We start from the raw sequence: 14,333 nt of genomic DNA on the forward strand, positions 1-14,333 counted from the left end.
AGGGGGAGGTGGTTAATCAAGTAGAGGAAAACATTCCCCTTTCAAATTTGGCTAGGACTGATGGCAAAAAGGGCGGATCAAGTGATTAAAGGTGGGAAAAAACAAAGATTTTCAACATATTAGAGGATTGGTGACATCAAAGCTGGTAACTATTCCCAAACTCAAACACTCCAACTTTTCTCCCTTCAAGATGAGGCTGATAGGGCAATGCTGAAACTGCCACCCCCTAGGTATGTAGCTACTCTACTGGAATTGTAGGGAAATAGCTCATCCCCATGCAATCCAAAGCTTGCGAGCTAGCATTTGGTCTCACAAACCTAATGCTCTTTTCCTTTCAGAAACTCTACTTAATATGGATAAGGTTCTTAGTATAGTTAATAGACTTAGTTTTAATTTGTACGTATGTAATCCACCTACTTCCAAATGGGGTGGTCTTTTATTTTTGTGGAAGTCCGAACTTGATCTAGAACTGCTTTATAGTGATGCTAATATAATAGTAATGTGTTGGTCTATTCGAGTCTTGCCAATGCTCCCTGTTAATTAGCTTAATATACTGTTTGGCTGCTGCTCAAATGAAATGGAAGTTTTGGGGTAATTTGAATGGACTCATCAATATGTTTGGTAGTCCATCTCTTGTGATTGGGGATTTTAATGCCATTTTGAGTCAATCAAAAAAACAAGGGGGAAAGCCATTTGCCTCTTCTTCCTTAAAATCGGGTCTAAAGAAGTTTATGGAAGATAACAGGCTGGTTGATTTAGGTTTTTGTGAACCTAAGTTTACTTGGAATAACAATAGACATGGGTGGGGTAATATCAAGGAAAGGCTAGATAGAGGTGTTGCAAACCACCAATGGACCACACTTTTCCCAAATGCTACTATTCGGCATCTCCCTACCCTAACTTCAGATCATGCCTCTATCCTTCTTGATACTATGGAGACAAAAGACCACCACAAAACTTTCACCTTTGAGGAATTTTGGGTTTAGGACCTGACTTGTCAGCTTGTTATTCAACAAACATGGAACATTTCTAAATTTGGAACATCAGCTTTCATCCTCACTAGGAAGCTCAATGAGGTCAAGATGGCCCTAAAAATTTGGAACAAACATTGTTTTGGTCACATTCAATCTCAAATCAAGGATTTAAACCACTCTCTTATGACTGTCCAATCCGAAGACATGACCCCTCTCACCAATGAAAAAGAAGAAGCCATAAAATTCAAACTCAATGAGATGTTAAAGAGGGAGTACATTCTTTGGAAGCAAAAATTCAGACTTCAGTGGCTCACAACTACGAACTTAAATACAAAATTCTTCCACATGACCACAACAATGAGAAGAAGGAAAAACTCAATAGAGTGTATCCGAACCAATCCTCATCAATGGATCAATAACTTAAAGGAGATTGAAAATATCTTTTTGGACCACTTCACATTATCTACACCTATTCAAACACTTATATCTCCTCTAATCACTGCTCAGGATAATACTTTCCTTTGTAAAATTCCCTCTAAGGATGAAATTTGGCAAACTCTTAGGAGCACCCTTCATCAAAAGCCCCAAGACCTGACGGGTTCGCCGAGTTTTTCATTATGCATTATTGGGATATTTTAAAGGTGGAAGTGATTGATAGGGTGAAAAGTTTTTTCATTCATGGTAAATTGTTAAAAGAACTCAATCACATGAGTATCACTCTCATTCCTAAAACAAAAAATCCCACCTCTATCCATCAACTCTGACCAATAAGCCTTTCGAATGTTTGTTACAAAATCATCTTAAGAATTTTGGCAACTCATTTCAAAACTATCTTGGGCAAGATCATTTCCCTCCATCAAACTACTTTTGTGCCTATGTAGCAAATACAAGAAAACTCTATTCTGGCTCATGAGATCTTCCACCATTTGAAAAGGAAAAAAGGGAACAGTTATTCCATGGCAATCAAGATTGATATGGAAAAAGGTTTCAATTACAGGGAATGGAACTTTGTCCTAAAAATTCTTTCCTACTTAGGCTTCCCCTCGACCTGGGTGAACTAGATAAAAGAGTGCATTTCAACTGCCACCTTTTCCATTATTGTGAATGGGTGTCCTAAAGGCTTTATTCACCCCTCTAGAAGACTCTACCAAGGAGACCCTATATCTCATTTCCTTTTCATCTTAGGGTCTGAGTCTCTTTCTAGGCTTATTCCTCGAGAAGAAACGAAAGGTTGTCTTAAAGGCATTAGCATCAGTAGAAGGGGGCCTAAGATCACCCATCTCCTTTTTGCCGATGACTTCATCTTGTTTGGATCGGCTAAAAATCAAACAGCCTTTTCCTTCCTCTCTTGCTCAAAACAATACTCCAACTGGTCAGGCCAAAAAGCGCATTCAAGGAAATCCTCAGTTCAATTCAGCCATAATACCCCACACCTGATCCAAAGGAGGGTTAGAGAGATGCTGGACTATAAGGTGGCCCCCTCCTAACTAAAATATCTTGGCCTGCCTTGGTGTTCAACAAATCAAAAAAAAAAAAAAAATCATTTTGAGGACCTAATGTGCAAAATGTCAAACAGGATGGCCACTTGGAAGGCAAAATTGCTCTCACAAGTTGGTCGAACCACATTGATCAGATCAGTTGCAAATGCCATTCCATCTTATGTCATGTCCACCCTTTAGATCCCAAAGACCATTTCCAAAAAGATTGATCAGTCCATCATGAAGTTTTGGTAGGGTTTCAACCCCAACAAACCTCACAATTTCACCTCAAAATCATGGAAATCCATTTCTCAACCAAAAGCTATGGGGGGCTTAGGCATTAGGCTAACTTCAAATTTTAATAAAGCTTTACTTAGCAAGTTAAGTTGGCAAATGGCTAATGGGAGTAAATCCATTTGGAAATTAGTTCTCTCCTCTAAGTACTTAAAAAATACACCATTTGTGGAGGTAAAATCCAAAACCACCAATTCCTGGGTATGGAAGGGTATTTTGAATCAAAGAGAGATTGTTAAAAATAACTCTTGTTTTCAAATTAACAATGGCACCATCACAAGAGCCTAGTTGGACCCTTGGATCCCCACCAATCCAAACTTCAACCCTGTCCAAAACAGATATTATTCCAAAAGACCCAACTCTGAAAGTGGCTAAACTTACAATGGAAGAACCGAGAGGTTGGAATACTCTCTTGCTCCAAACTCTGCTCAATGAACAAACTGTAACTAAAATCCAAAAGATCCCCCTGGCTGAGACAAACTACCATGCTAGAGAGGATAGACTAGTCTGGAGGAAGAGTGGATTAGGCAACTTCACTATGAAAGAAGCCTATGCTGAGCTCAGCTCAAACAAGGGGAATCAAAACTTGTCTCGTACTAATACCCTCTAGAAGAAAATTTAGAAGATGAAAATTCATGATAGATTCAAAATGTTTACTTGGAAAGTCTTGAACAACATCCTCCCAACTAGATCTATTCTTAAACCTTGTCTGAATTTGGACCCTAGTCAAACCAACTCCCCCATTAGCAATACTGAAGAAGAAACAGTAAATCATCTATTTTTAAATTGTTCCTTTACTAGGGTTTTGTGGAGACAATCTCATTGGTCTTTAAACATTCAAAGTTTCAAGAATCAAGGAATTGTTAAATGGGTTGAGTGTGTTCTTTCCCCTGCATGTAGTCTCAATATCTTTACTTGTGAGCATCATAATTTCCAGATTTTTGCAATCATAGCCATGGACTGCCTTTGGTTTTTAAGAAATAAAATTGTGCATGAAGGTGTAACTCCATATACTGATGAGTTTATTGGAAATGTTCATAAAACTTTCAATGAGCATAAAGCAGCATGGGACAATATTTTGCTAATTCAACCCTTAAATTGGGAGATCTTTTCCAAAGGACACTATTACATGACTTTTGATGTGGCGGTGAGAGACAAATTCAGCACAACAACGGTGGTATGTTCCACAGAAAGTGAGGAAATCATCTTTCTCTGCACCAAGGAAGTTCAAAGCACAAATCCAAATCAATGGGAGGTAATAGCTCTACTGGAGGGCATCAAGGAAGCTCTATCCTGATAGGTAAAGAGCATTGTAATAGCTGGAGACTCCCAAATCACCTTAGATGTAGCTGTAGACCCAGACAAAGCAATGGATTGGTCCATCCAACCAGTTGTCAGAGACATTCACTTCTTCCTTTACTCCTTCAAAAGTTGGAGGCTTAGGAAAATATATCAAGACTTTAATCGATGTGCGCATTCAATTACGCAATGGGCAGCCTCTATCAAAATATATGGTTGCCTCCCACTCATCTCTATCCCCCCATGATTGTTGAGGATCCACAGCAAAAAGGACACTCCCGTAGACCTTTAGTTGCTGGCAGCAAACTCTCTTTTTAGTTTCCATCAATTACTGTTTGTATGTTCGAACCTTTATGCTTATTAATATATCACTTGTCTTCAGATCAACAAAAAAAAAAAAAAAAAAAGGAATAAGGAGTTACATTAATGACTTTAGAATAGATTACATGCGTGACAAGAATCCAAGAGGTTGAATTACTAATCATCATCCACCAAATACACGAATGCATTTATAACAAAAGCCTAAAGACAACTTAAATATTTAGGCTTTTTTCCTCTTTGTTTGGAAACTACAGCCACAATTACAGGGGTTATGATAAACTCCACTAAAGGATAGGATGTATATGTGATGTATATGTATATATTATTGGGTGCTGCTAGAGGGATTACAATTGTGCCCTCATATGTATCTGTAAGTGTTTTTTTTTCAAAGTATTTATATGTATTTTTTTAAAAGTTCTGCTACATATAATCATTTTTGTGTATTATTTATACACTTCACTAATATAATTGATCAAAATAGGTATTTTATATTTAAAAAAATAATGCAAATAATTATATTAATAGAGTGTGTAATGATTATGCAAAATGACTACACGTAAACTTTTTATTTTTTTAATAATTTTTTTTAGAAAACATACATGCATAAAAAATAAATAAATAAATAAAAGGTCATTGTACCTATCAATACATTGGGGGTACACTTTTTGATACCAATAGTCTTATTCTTAGAGTGGCTCTACGGCCACACATGAGATCCCAATAAGTTCAATTTTTTCTTAATTTTTTTTATCTATGTTTTTAATATTTTAAAATATTTTTAAAAAAAATACAACATCATAAAACCGACACTATCTTAAATTCTTAATTACTAAGTAAAGAAAAAGAAAAACATCAATGTCGAGATCCCCAATCAAGATCTCCGTTTTGTGGCTTTAGTTTTTCCGTTATTCTTAACAATTTAGAAGTTGATATTCAGGAAGGCAACATTAGTCAAACCACTTTCGTTACTATCCGCAGATAAAGAGATAAATGTAGCCTGTAGGTAAAGAAAGTGCATGTGCAAAGGAATATACACTACTTTTAAGATTTGCCGTAAGCGTTGGCTGGCTGCTGGGTGTCTTTGGTGGGGCTGAAAGGGCATTAATTTCCAAAATTCGTACCAACTCACCCCCTTGCGTTTTCTGTCAGATTGATAGTCAATAATTGCAACCAAACAAAACAAAAAATAAATCATTTGAGGTCCATCTTCGGTGCTTGCTTCACATTTAAGATTAACGAGTAAAATGAGATATAAATAAAGTTTAAATATAATTTATATTAAAGTATTATTTTTATTTTAAATTTTTAAAAATTAAATTATTTATTATAATTAATTTTAAAATTAAAAAAATTATAATAATTAAATTAGATAAAAATGACATGAAATAAAATAAAATAAGTTGATCTACTTTCTTAATTCAACTGAAAGAACTAATAACATCCTTATCGTGGATGATCAACGTCGTACGTGGTGTCGCGTGCGGATCCATCTGGGAGTACTTATCCGTATAGGCACGGCTGCTAATTTGGAAGGCATGTATTATCTGATGAAAAATGCTATGATATCCTCTTTCTGTGCTTCTTTAAAGTGACCGCTGGTCACAAATCTTTTTTTTTTTTTTTTTTGTTTTTAATTAATAATTAAAAAAAAATTTTAAATATATTAATATTTTTTATATTTTTTAAAAATATTTAAATATATTAAAATAATTTTAAAAAAAATAATTATTCGATCAAAATGAACGATACACTCTGATCGGCAGTAGCACCGTCCATTGTCTGATCTTTTGATAGCGGCGCCCTTGGGTGCATGGGCTAGCTGCTAGCTAGTAGCCTTGACTATAATTTTTTTTATTTTCTTCTAAAATTTTCAATATTTTCAACTGACGTGATGTTTAACTAGATTTGTTTTTTATTTTTTATTTTTAAAGTTGATACGTGATTTTCCACAATAGAATAACAGGACATTTAGAATAATTGTACTTCTCATTTTCATCCATTATATATTATTTTTATTTTTATTTTTTTATAATAAATATATAGTGTATGAATGATAATTAAAAAAATTTAGTTAATTTAATTAACATAAAATAAAATAAAAATAATAAAAAATAATTTTAAAATATATAAAATGTATATTATAAGATGATGAGTAGCATTTTTAAAACATTTATTATGATCAAACTATATATTGTTTGAGTGATTGTTATGCTTTTTTTTGAAAGATTATCAGTTTGAAATTAAAAAGATGAGGCAGAAATACGATGAGGGTGCTTCTCAGCCCTCAACGCGTCTCCTTTAGTATAATTTTAGTGCATTGTAAATTTTTTTTTATATTTCTCAAATATTAAAAAATAAATAATAAAAACACAAAGTAATTAATAATAACTTTTAAAATTTAAAAAAACAAATAAATATGCTAACACTAGTGGTTAACTTGAGGGAGGCAAGTTGAGATGAGAACCAAACATTTTCAAGATTGATCTTGTGGAAGAGTTTGTGAAAATCAGTTTCCTTGACGGCACTGAACGGATGTGACAAAAAGCTACTACAGTATGATATGAGATAGCAGAGTACCAAGTTTGGCTTATCTACTTCGTAAGCAACGCCTCAACCTCGTTGGCTTCTGAAAACATCTCAAGCGCGATATGATGATGTTCTCATGAATATAAACAACTTTTAAAAATGGATCTCATTTGTTTTGAGGAAATTAATTTATGATCAAACGGAAAGCACCGATGATAAGAAATTGTACTCGATTCTATCTTTATAAACCCAACTCCTTTTTCCCTTTTCACTTTTTATTTCCTGCCGCCTAAGTATAGAATATGTATACATAAGCACTAGAGTGAGTGCATTCAATAATTAATTAGGGGGTCCACAATAAAATAATGGTACGGGATCCTGTTGATACAACTGCTCCATTAATTTGATTGATTAATAAAAAATTCTATAAATTAAAATATTTTTTTTAGTGATCAATGTACCGGGACGTGCATCCCCTGTGTGCAGGCACAGGCTTTGGTTGGATTAGCATGGTTTGCGATTCTGATCACAGCTTGACTGTAATGGTGATCATGCTGGGATTCAGTTAATGTATGCCTAGCAATACCAACGACTCTAAAACTATTGCAGGAAAAAAAAATGCAAAAATAATATCATATATGGGTTATTAAAAGAGGATTTTATTAGATGTATTTGAGCTTTTGAATGTTGGTTCGACAGTTCAACTGTCTATTTCTTTGATACCGATGATATAAGGAAACTCCACCAAGCTGCTGCAAATCAAAAGGCCGCAAAAAGGACTGATGTTTCCAATTTCAAGTACTGGAAGCTCTTTCATGGATGATGAATAGTTTGTTCCAGTAGCAGTTGCTGTTATTATGGCCCACTTATAATAATTGTGGGTAACAGTGGACAAACAGTGACTATTGCACCAAACAGAGACTATTTTGATAAGAGATTCAAAAAAATAAAAAAAAAAGGAAAATGGAAAAGAGCACAAGGTGAAATGAAGGTTTTGCAATGGAAAACCAACAAGTACATAATGTATGTACAGTTTCATAGAAACTTTTCTTGCAGAAAACTAAAGCCTAATCCTCCAAAAGTCTAACCCAATTACCACGCAATACAGCTCGAGCTGTAGTATACCTTAGATCCCTTGTACGTGAAGTAGTATTCTCCCATAATCTGACGACGTTGCCGTTTAGCACCCTCAAGTCCTGATACCTGTACCAGCCCTTCTCTCCCGTTTTCGTCCTCAGCTCTCTCTCCCAACTCTCCCACCACTTTCCAATACTGTGGCACTCATCCCCACCTCTCTCCTCCCAGTAGTAGTACTCGTCATTCTCCGCCGCTAGCTCGCCGTTGCCTTTCTGATCAGCATCTTTACCGTACACTGCAACAAACTTCGTGCCCTTGGTCACCCCGTCAAGTCCAACTTCTCCGGCCACTATTCCGTTCGCCGGAGCTGGAGCTGGTGGCTCGTCAGCAGAGACGTTGGTGACCGATGTCTCGGGAACCGGCGCGGGCCGAGTCGGGCTTCGATCATTGCCATGGGACTGTTTAGAGCCGCGGAATCTCAAGCAAACTGCTGACGCTATGACCCCACCGGAGGTTCTGATCTTCCATAAGCTAACGGCGGCGGTTAGGACGGCGACCCACGTCCATAGATTATTAACGGCGGTTAGGAAGCCAAGGCTCAGATAGTCAAGAGCGAGCGCTTCAAGACTAGACTCTAACACGTTCATGTTGAAGGAAAACCTTAAAAGGGTCATCTGGGTCTTTGGTTTTCGGTTGTGTGGGCGTGCGTGGGAAAATAGGAGGAGGAACACGAGGAGGTCTTAGCTAGCTAGGTCTAGTCTGGTAAGGATTTTACGGGGGAGTTGAGACATAAATAGGAACCCTTGGATGGGAGATGTCGTGGGTGGGGATCTGACGGAGATACCGAGAATCGAGAACTAAGATGCCAATTGCCGAGTTAGATCCAAAATTTATACCGAATTTTTTAAATTTATGCTTTTTTTTCTTCTTTTGAAAAATGTTAGTAGAGCTTTTAAATTTATCGTTAATGTATTTTAAATTCTTTAAACTCTTTAATTTAATAGTTAAGAAAACAATTATTAATAAAATTACATATTTTATTTTAATGATTAAGAATATTAAAAAAATGTTTAAAAATAATAAGTCTCACATTTGTTATAAGTGTTGGGAGTGCCGCTACCAACATCCATTTCTCTTTGGCGGCCGCACACTTGTAAGGTCAGCAATGGATCCCTCAAACTGCATCAATATCAGTCCACTTGAGTTCTGCTGTTATCATAATGGTTCATATATTATAATATTATTATATCATATTATTTATTAAGAAAAAATGATTACATATTTAGATATTTAGATTTCTAGTAATTTTTTTTTATAATTCAAAGAGATAAAAATAGCACTGTATTAAAACTTATGCGTAGGCAATGTAAATTCGAGTAAATTCAAAGAGATTTCTACTATTTTTCTTCTTTAGAAAAGCTAATAGCCTAATAGGCAATGCCACTTCAGATAGAGGGGTCTATTTTACGGATTAGAATGATTTGCAATTTTATGTTGAAAACCTTTTACATGCCTGAAATCAGAGTGTGGTATATAAAGCTTTTTGAGAGAAAAATTATGAAAACTCTTATTTTTGTAAAAATGTTTTTAAAAAAATGAGCTCCATTATTCTAAAGTTTTTACAATATACTGTTATCGTAATATAATTTAATTTAAAATTTAAATTTTATAAATAAAAAATATATATAATAAATAATAGAAAAAAAACAGCTCCTGCCCCGCACACAAATCCCAACTGACCACGACGTATGAACGAAATCGAGAAGGCTGGTTCCGCCTATCGAAATTGATCTTTGTCCTGATTGGTAATCCCATCGATTGAAAGATTGAGAGACTATTGTAAGTGGGCCTCTTTGTTTCGATCGGCTATATTTTCAATAACAAAAATTTTATTTATAATTATTTTTTTATATTTTTTTATACACTTTATTGATATAATTAGTTATATATTAAAAAAATTAATATAACCAATCATATTAGTGAAATACTTAAAAAATACACAAAAATGATTATATGTAACATTATTCATTAGTGGTACGAAAAACAAAGTTTAATTATAAAGTTTTAATGAAAGGTTAAGTTATATAGTTTATATTATAAAAAGATTAGTCAATTATATAATTAAAACTTCATTTGAACACTTTTTATAGAGATATGAATGTGCTTCAAGACAGGTTCTTAACAAACAGAAGGCATCTATGCTGTTAAGCAAGAATACTCACATGAATGCTAAAAAACTAATTACTTAGTATGCTCATGGGGGTGGTGTGTAGGAATTATAACAAGTATTTGAGCTTGCCTATTGTAGTAGGAAGATCTAAATATAATACATTTCGAGGTTTGAAAGAGAAAATATAGAGAAGAATAGCAAGCTGGAAATCTATGTTACTTTCCAAGGCAAGTAAAGAAATCTTTGTTATGAGTGTACTTCAAGCAATCTCAGCTTATACTATAAGTGTTTTTAAGTTGCCACATGTTTTCTTAAAGGAGATTGAAGCTATGATTTCTCAATTTTTGTGGAAAAACAATAAAGATAGGAAGGGAATTCATTGGAAAAGTTGGGAACAGCTAGGACAAGTGAAAAACAAGGGAGGACTTGGTTTCAAGAGCTTAATCAGTTTCAACAAAGCTTTATTAGCTAAGTAGGTTTGGAGGATTTTGCAAGAACCTTCTTCTTTAGTATTCTAGATTTTTAAACACAAGTATTTCCGAAACTGTCACATCTTTAAGTCTCTTATTAGATTCTCTCCTTCTCATATTTGGAGGAGTATTTGGTCTTCCTTGGATTTAGTTAAGGCAGGAGTTGTGCAGAGGGTAGGAAATGGGAAAAAAAATTAGAATTTGGCATGATAAGTGGCTTTCTCGACCCTCTACTTATAAGAACTCCTATGAATTCTCTTGGCTGTATTGACAAAGTTGCAAAATTGATTAATAAAGAGAATCATGCATGGAAGACTGATGTGGTCAAATTAGTGTTTAATATGGAAGATGCTCAATTAATATATAGTTTGCCTAAAAGTTTCATGGATGTTGATGATAGATTCATATGGGTGAAATCTCCAAAAGGGGTTTTGACTGTCAAGAGTGCCTACTTTGACGAACTTGAAATGCAAAGACAGATGAGAGGGCAATCTTCAAATGATTTTGCTAATGTTATGCAATGGAAGAAACTTTGGCAATTATAGGTTCCTAGTAAGGTCAAGCAATTTTTATGGAAGGCACTTCAAGGTGTTCTACCAACAAAGAGCTTGTTGCATAGGAAAACGATTGTTGAAGATGGTTGTTGTGCTATTTGCACTAGAGCTTATGAAACTATTTTGCATGTTCTTTGGACATTTCTTGTTGTAGAAGATGTATGGGGGGATTCAGTAAGTATTTGTAAGAAGTGGTATTTTGATTATGAGGATTTTTCTACTTTATGGAAGGATCTATTGCAAAAGCTAGAGGTGCAACAGCAGGAATATGTGGTTTCTGTATTTCATAAATTATGGACTCGTAGAAACAGATGGATGTTTGACCAAAAGTTTAAAGCCCCAACTGTTATATACACGTATGCAATTGATGAGATTGATTTATTTAAAGAGGTAATGCTAAATATGAAGAAGCATCATGCAGGTTCATCTTAACAGGATTTACCAGTGGATAGAATTTGTTGGGCACTAGCATTGGAGCCTTTCTGCAAGGTTAATTTTGATGGAGCTTATGTTGCAGATAATGGTTTTATGGGAATTGGTGTTATCATTAGGAATTATTGTGGTGATGCAGAGGTCATCTTAGCTGCTCTTAGAGCACATGTTTCTTCTGTGCTACAAGCTAAATGTTATGCTTTATTACAGGCTATGCAACTGTGCCAAGAGTTGGGGATCTGTTATGTTATTTTTGAAGGTGATGCTAAAGTGGTAGTTGATAATATTCATGCTAGAGTCAAGAGTTGGTTAGGTCATTTGTTGAAGGATATTTAGTACATGTTATTAAGGCAGCCACATTGGAGATTAGTATTTGTTAAAAGAGAGGGGAATAAAGCAGCACATGCAACTGCTCAGTTATCAAAGACTTAAGTTTCAAAATCAATTTAGCTTGAGGATGGTCCATGGGAGGTTTCATCTATTATTTTGAGAGATAAAAGTTGTATTGTTTCTTCATGATTAATGAACATTCATTCATTAAAAAATAAAAAAAATATTTGAACATTATAACGAGCAAGGATTAATCTTTTTTAAAAAATATGGGATCTTATTCACCACATATTCTTATTATTTATCATAATCAGGTATCACAATCTCTCCACTCGTATTCCCGAAGTCCTCATTAGGCCAATCTATTATAGGCGGCGTGACTCAAGTCACTCACAATCTCCCCCTTGTATTTCTGATGTCCTCCTCAAGCTAGTTCATCGTAGGTGGCATGACTCAAATCCCACATTTTTTTGTTCCGCTTTGATACTATTTACAACGCCCCAATGTTATATACAAGTATGCAATTGATGAAATTGATTTATTTAAAGAGGTAATGCAAAATATGAACAAGCATCATGCAGGTCCAACTGAACAGGATTTACTAGTGGATAGAATTTGTTGGGCACTAGCATTGGAGCCTTTCTGCAAGGTTAATTTTGATGCAGCTTATGTTGCAGATAATGGTTTTATGGGAATTGGCGTTATCATTAGGAATTATTGTGGTGATGCAGACGTCATCTTAGCTGCTCCTAGAGCACATGTTTCTTCTGTGCTACAAGCTGAATGTTATGCTTTATTATGGGCTATGCAACTGTGCCAAGAGTTGGGGATCTGTTATGTTATTTTTGAAGGTGATGCTAAGTTGATAATATTCATGCTAGAGTCAATGATTGTTCTTGGTCAAGTCATTTGTTGAAGGACATTTAGTACATGTTATCAAGGCAGCTACATTGGAGATTAGTATTTGTTAAAAGAGAGGGGAATAAAGCAGCATGCAGTTGCTCAATTAGCAAAGACTTAAGTTTCAAAATTAGTTTAGCTTGAGGATGGTCCATGGAAGGTTTCATCTATTATTTTGAGAGATAAAAGTTGTATTGTTTGTTCATGATTAATGAACATTCATTCATTAAAAAATAAATAAATCATTTGAACATTATAACGAACAAGGATTCATCTTTTTTAAAAAATATGGGATCTTATTCACCATCTATTCTTATTATTTATCATAATCAGGTATCACAATCTCTCCACTCATATTCCCAAAGTCCACATTAGGCCAATCTATCATAGGTGGCATGACTCAAATCTCACATTTTTTTGTTCCACTTTGATACTATTTATAACACCCTAATGGAAGACCCAAGCCATGTGACCCGTACTCCAAAATGATTAATCAATAATACAATCGAAACCCTATTTGAATATTATAAAGAGCAAAAACTTCTCATTTCTAAAAAACGTGTAATATTATACATGCACCACCTACTACTATCACTTATCAAAATGAAGTATCACAATGATTAAAAATAAAAAATAAAAAGAGAGAGAGAGAGAGAGAGAGAGAGAGAGAGAGAGAGAGAGAGAGAGAGAGAGAGAGTAAAAAATAGTCACTTGGATACAAAATATTAATAGTGGCAACGATACAAACAACAAGGTACTATTATAGCCTAAAAAACCTACATTGGCATTATAAACTATTGAGGCCTGAGGCTACTTGGTGGAGGCACTATTCAACAGTCAAGTCAGTGAACGAGATCAGGACAAGGACTACTCATTCGACTTCCTCCATAATGTCTTTAATAATGTTCATAAAGTGTTGTTTCCCACTAATTGAAAAGAAGGGAATGGATAAGAAAGCTATTGTTCCTTGTATCTCTTCTCCACTTCCTCCAAGCTCTGAATCTCCTTGTGATACTTATAAATGCCATATGTAGACCTACACACCCATTCAAAAGACAGTTAAAACTATTGACAATGTACGTCCAAGGTATATGAAAGGCTGCAGAAGTACAAATTATCTGTATTTGAACAAGTTTATGCCATAGGAAACCAGGGAATGGAGATGGCATTTGCGTCGAATATGCAATCACCTTAGAGCTAACTATATTCTATTTACATATGCTAATTCAATAACACACTTTGAACCCTTGTCAATCATTGTGTGGATCCTATGAAAATAATTAATTTCCATATGGTTCTATTTAGTTCAATTTTTGCATGGCAATGGTAAGATCTTAGTTTTACTAGGCACAAGACTCAAGACTCTTGAATTCTTTGTCTAGGTATAATTCACATATTTTGAAAGAGTTAAATTTAATTTGTCCCAAAAATTGTGTGTAAAGGCTTAAATTAGTGGCTTGGATGAAGCCACCTGTTGGTTGGGTGAAATTAAATTGTCATGGCAGTTG

General features: G+C 34.8%; 1 protein-coding gene across 1 annotated transcript; it reads right to left on the reverse strand.

The window, feature by feature from the left end:
- Window positions 1–7,657: 7,657 nt before the first annotated feature.
- Window positions 7,658–8,834, reverse strand: LOC122306742. The gene has a single exon (XM_043119254.1). The coding sequence runs from the start codon at window positions 8,641–8,643 to the stop codon at window positions 7,960–7,962; it is 684 nt and encodes a 227-aa protein (XP_042975188.1). The 5' UTR covers window positions 8,644–8,834; the 3' UTR covers window positions 7,658–7,959.
- Window positions 8,835–14,333: the final 5,499 nt, after the last annotated feature.

This window comes from Carya illinoinensis, chromosome 4 (assembly GCF_018687715.1).
Source record: "Carya illinoinensis cultivar Pawnee chromosome 4, C.illinoinensisPawnee_v1, whole genome shotgun sequence".
Classification (NCBI taxonomy): Eukaryota; Viridiplantae; Streptophyta; class Magnoliopsida; order Fagales; family Juglandaceae; genus Carya; species Carya illinoinensis.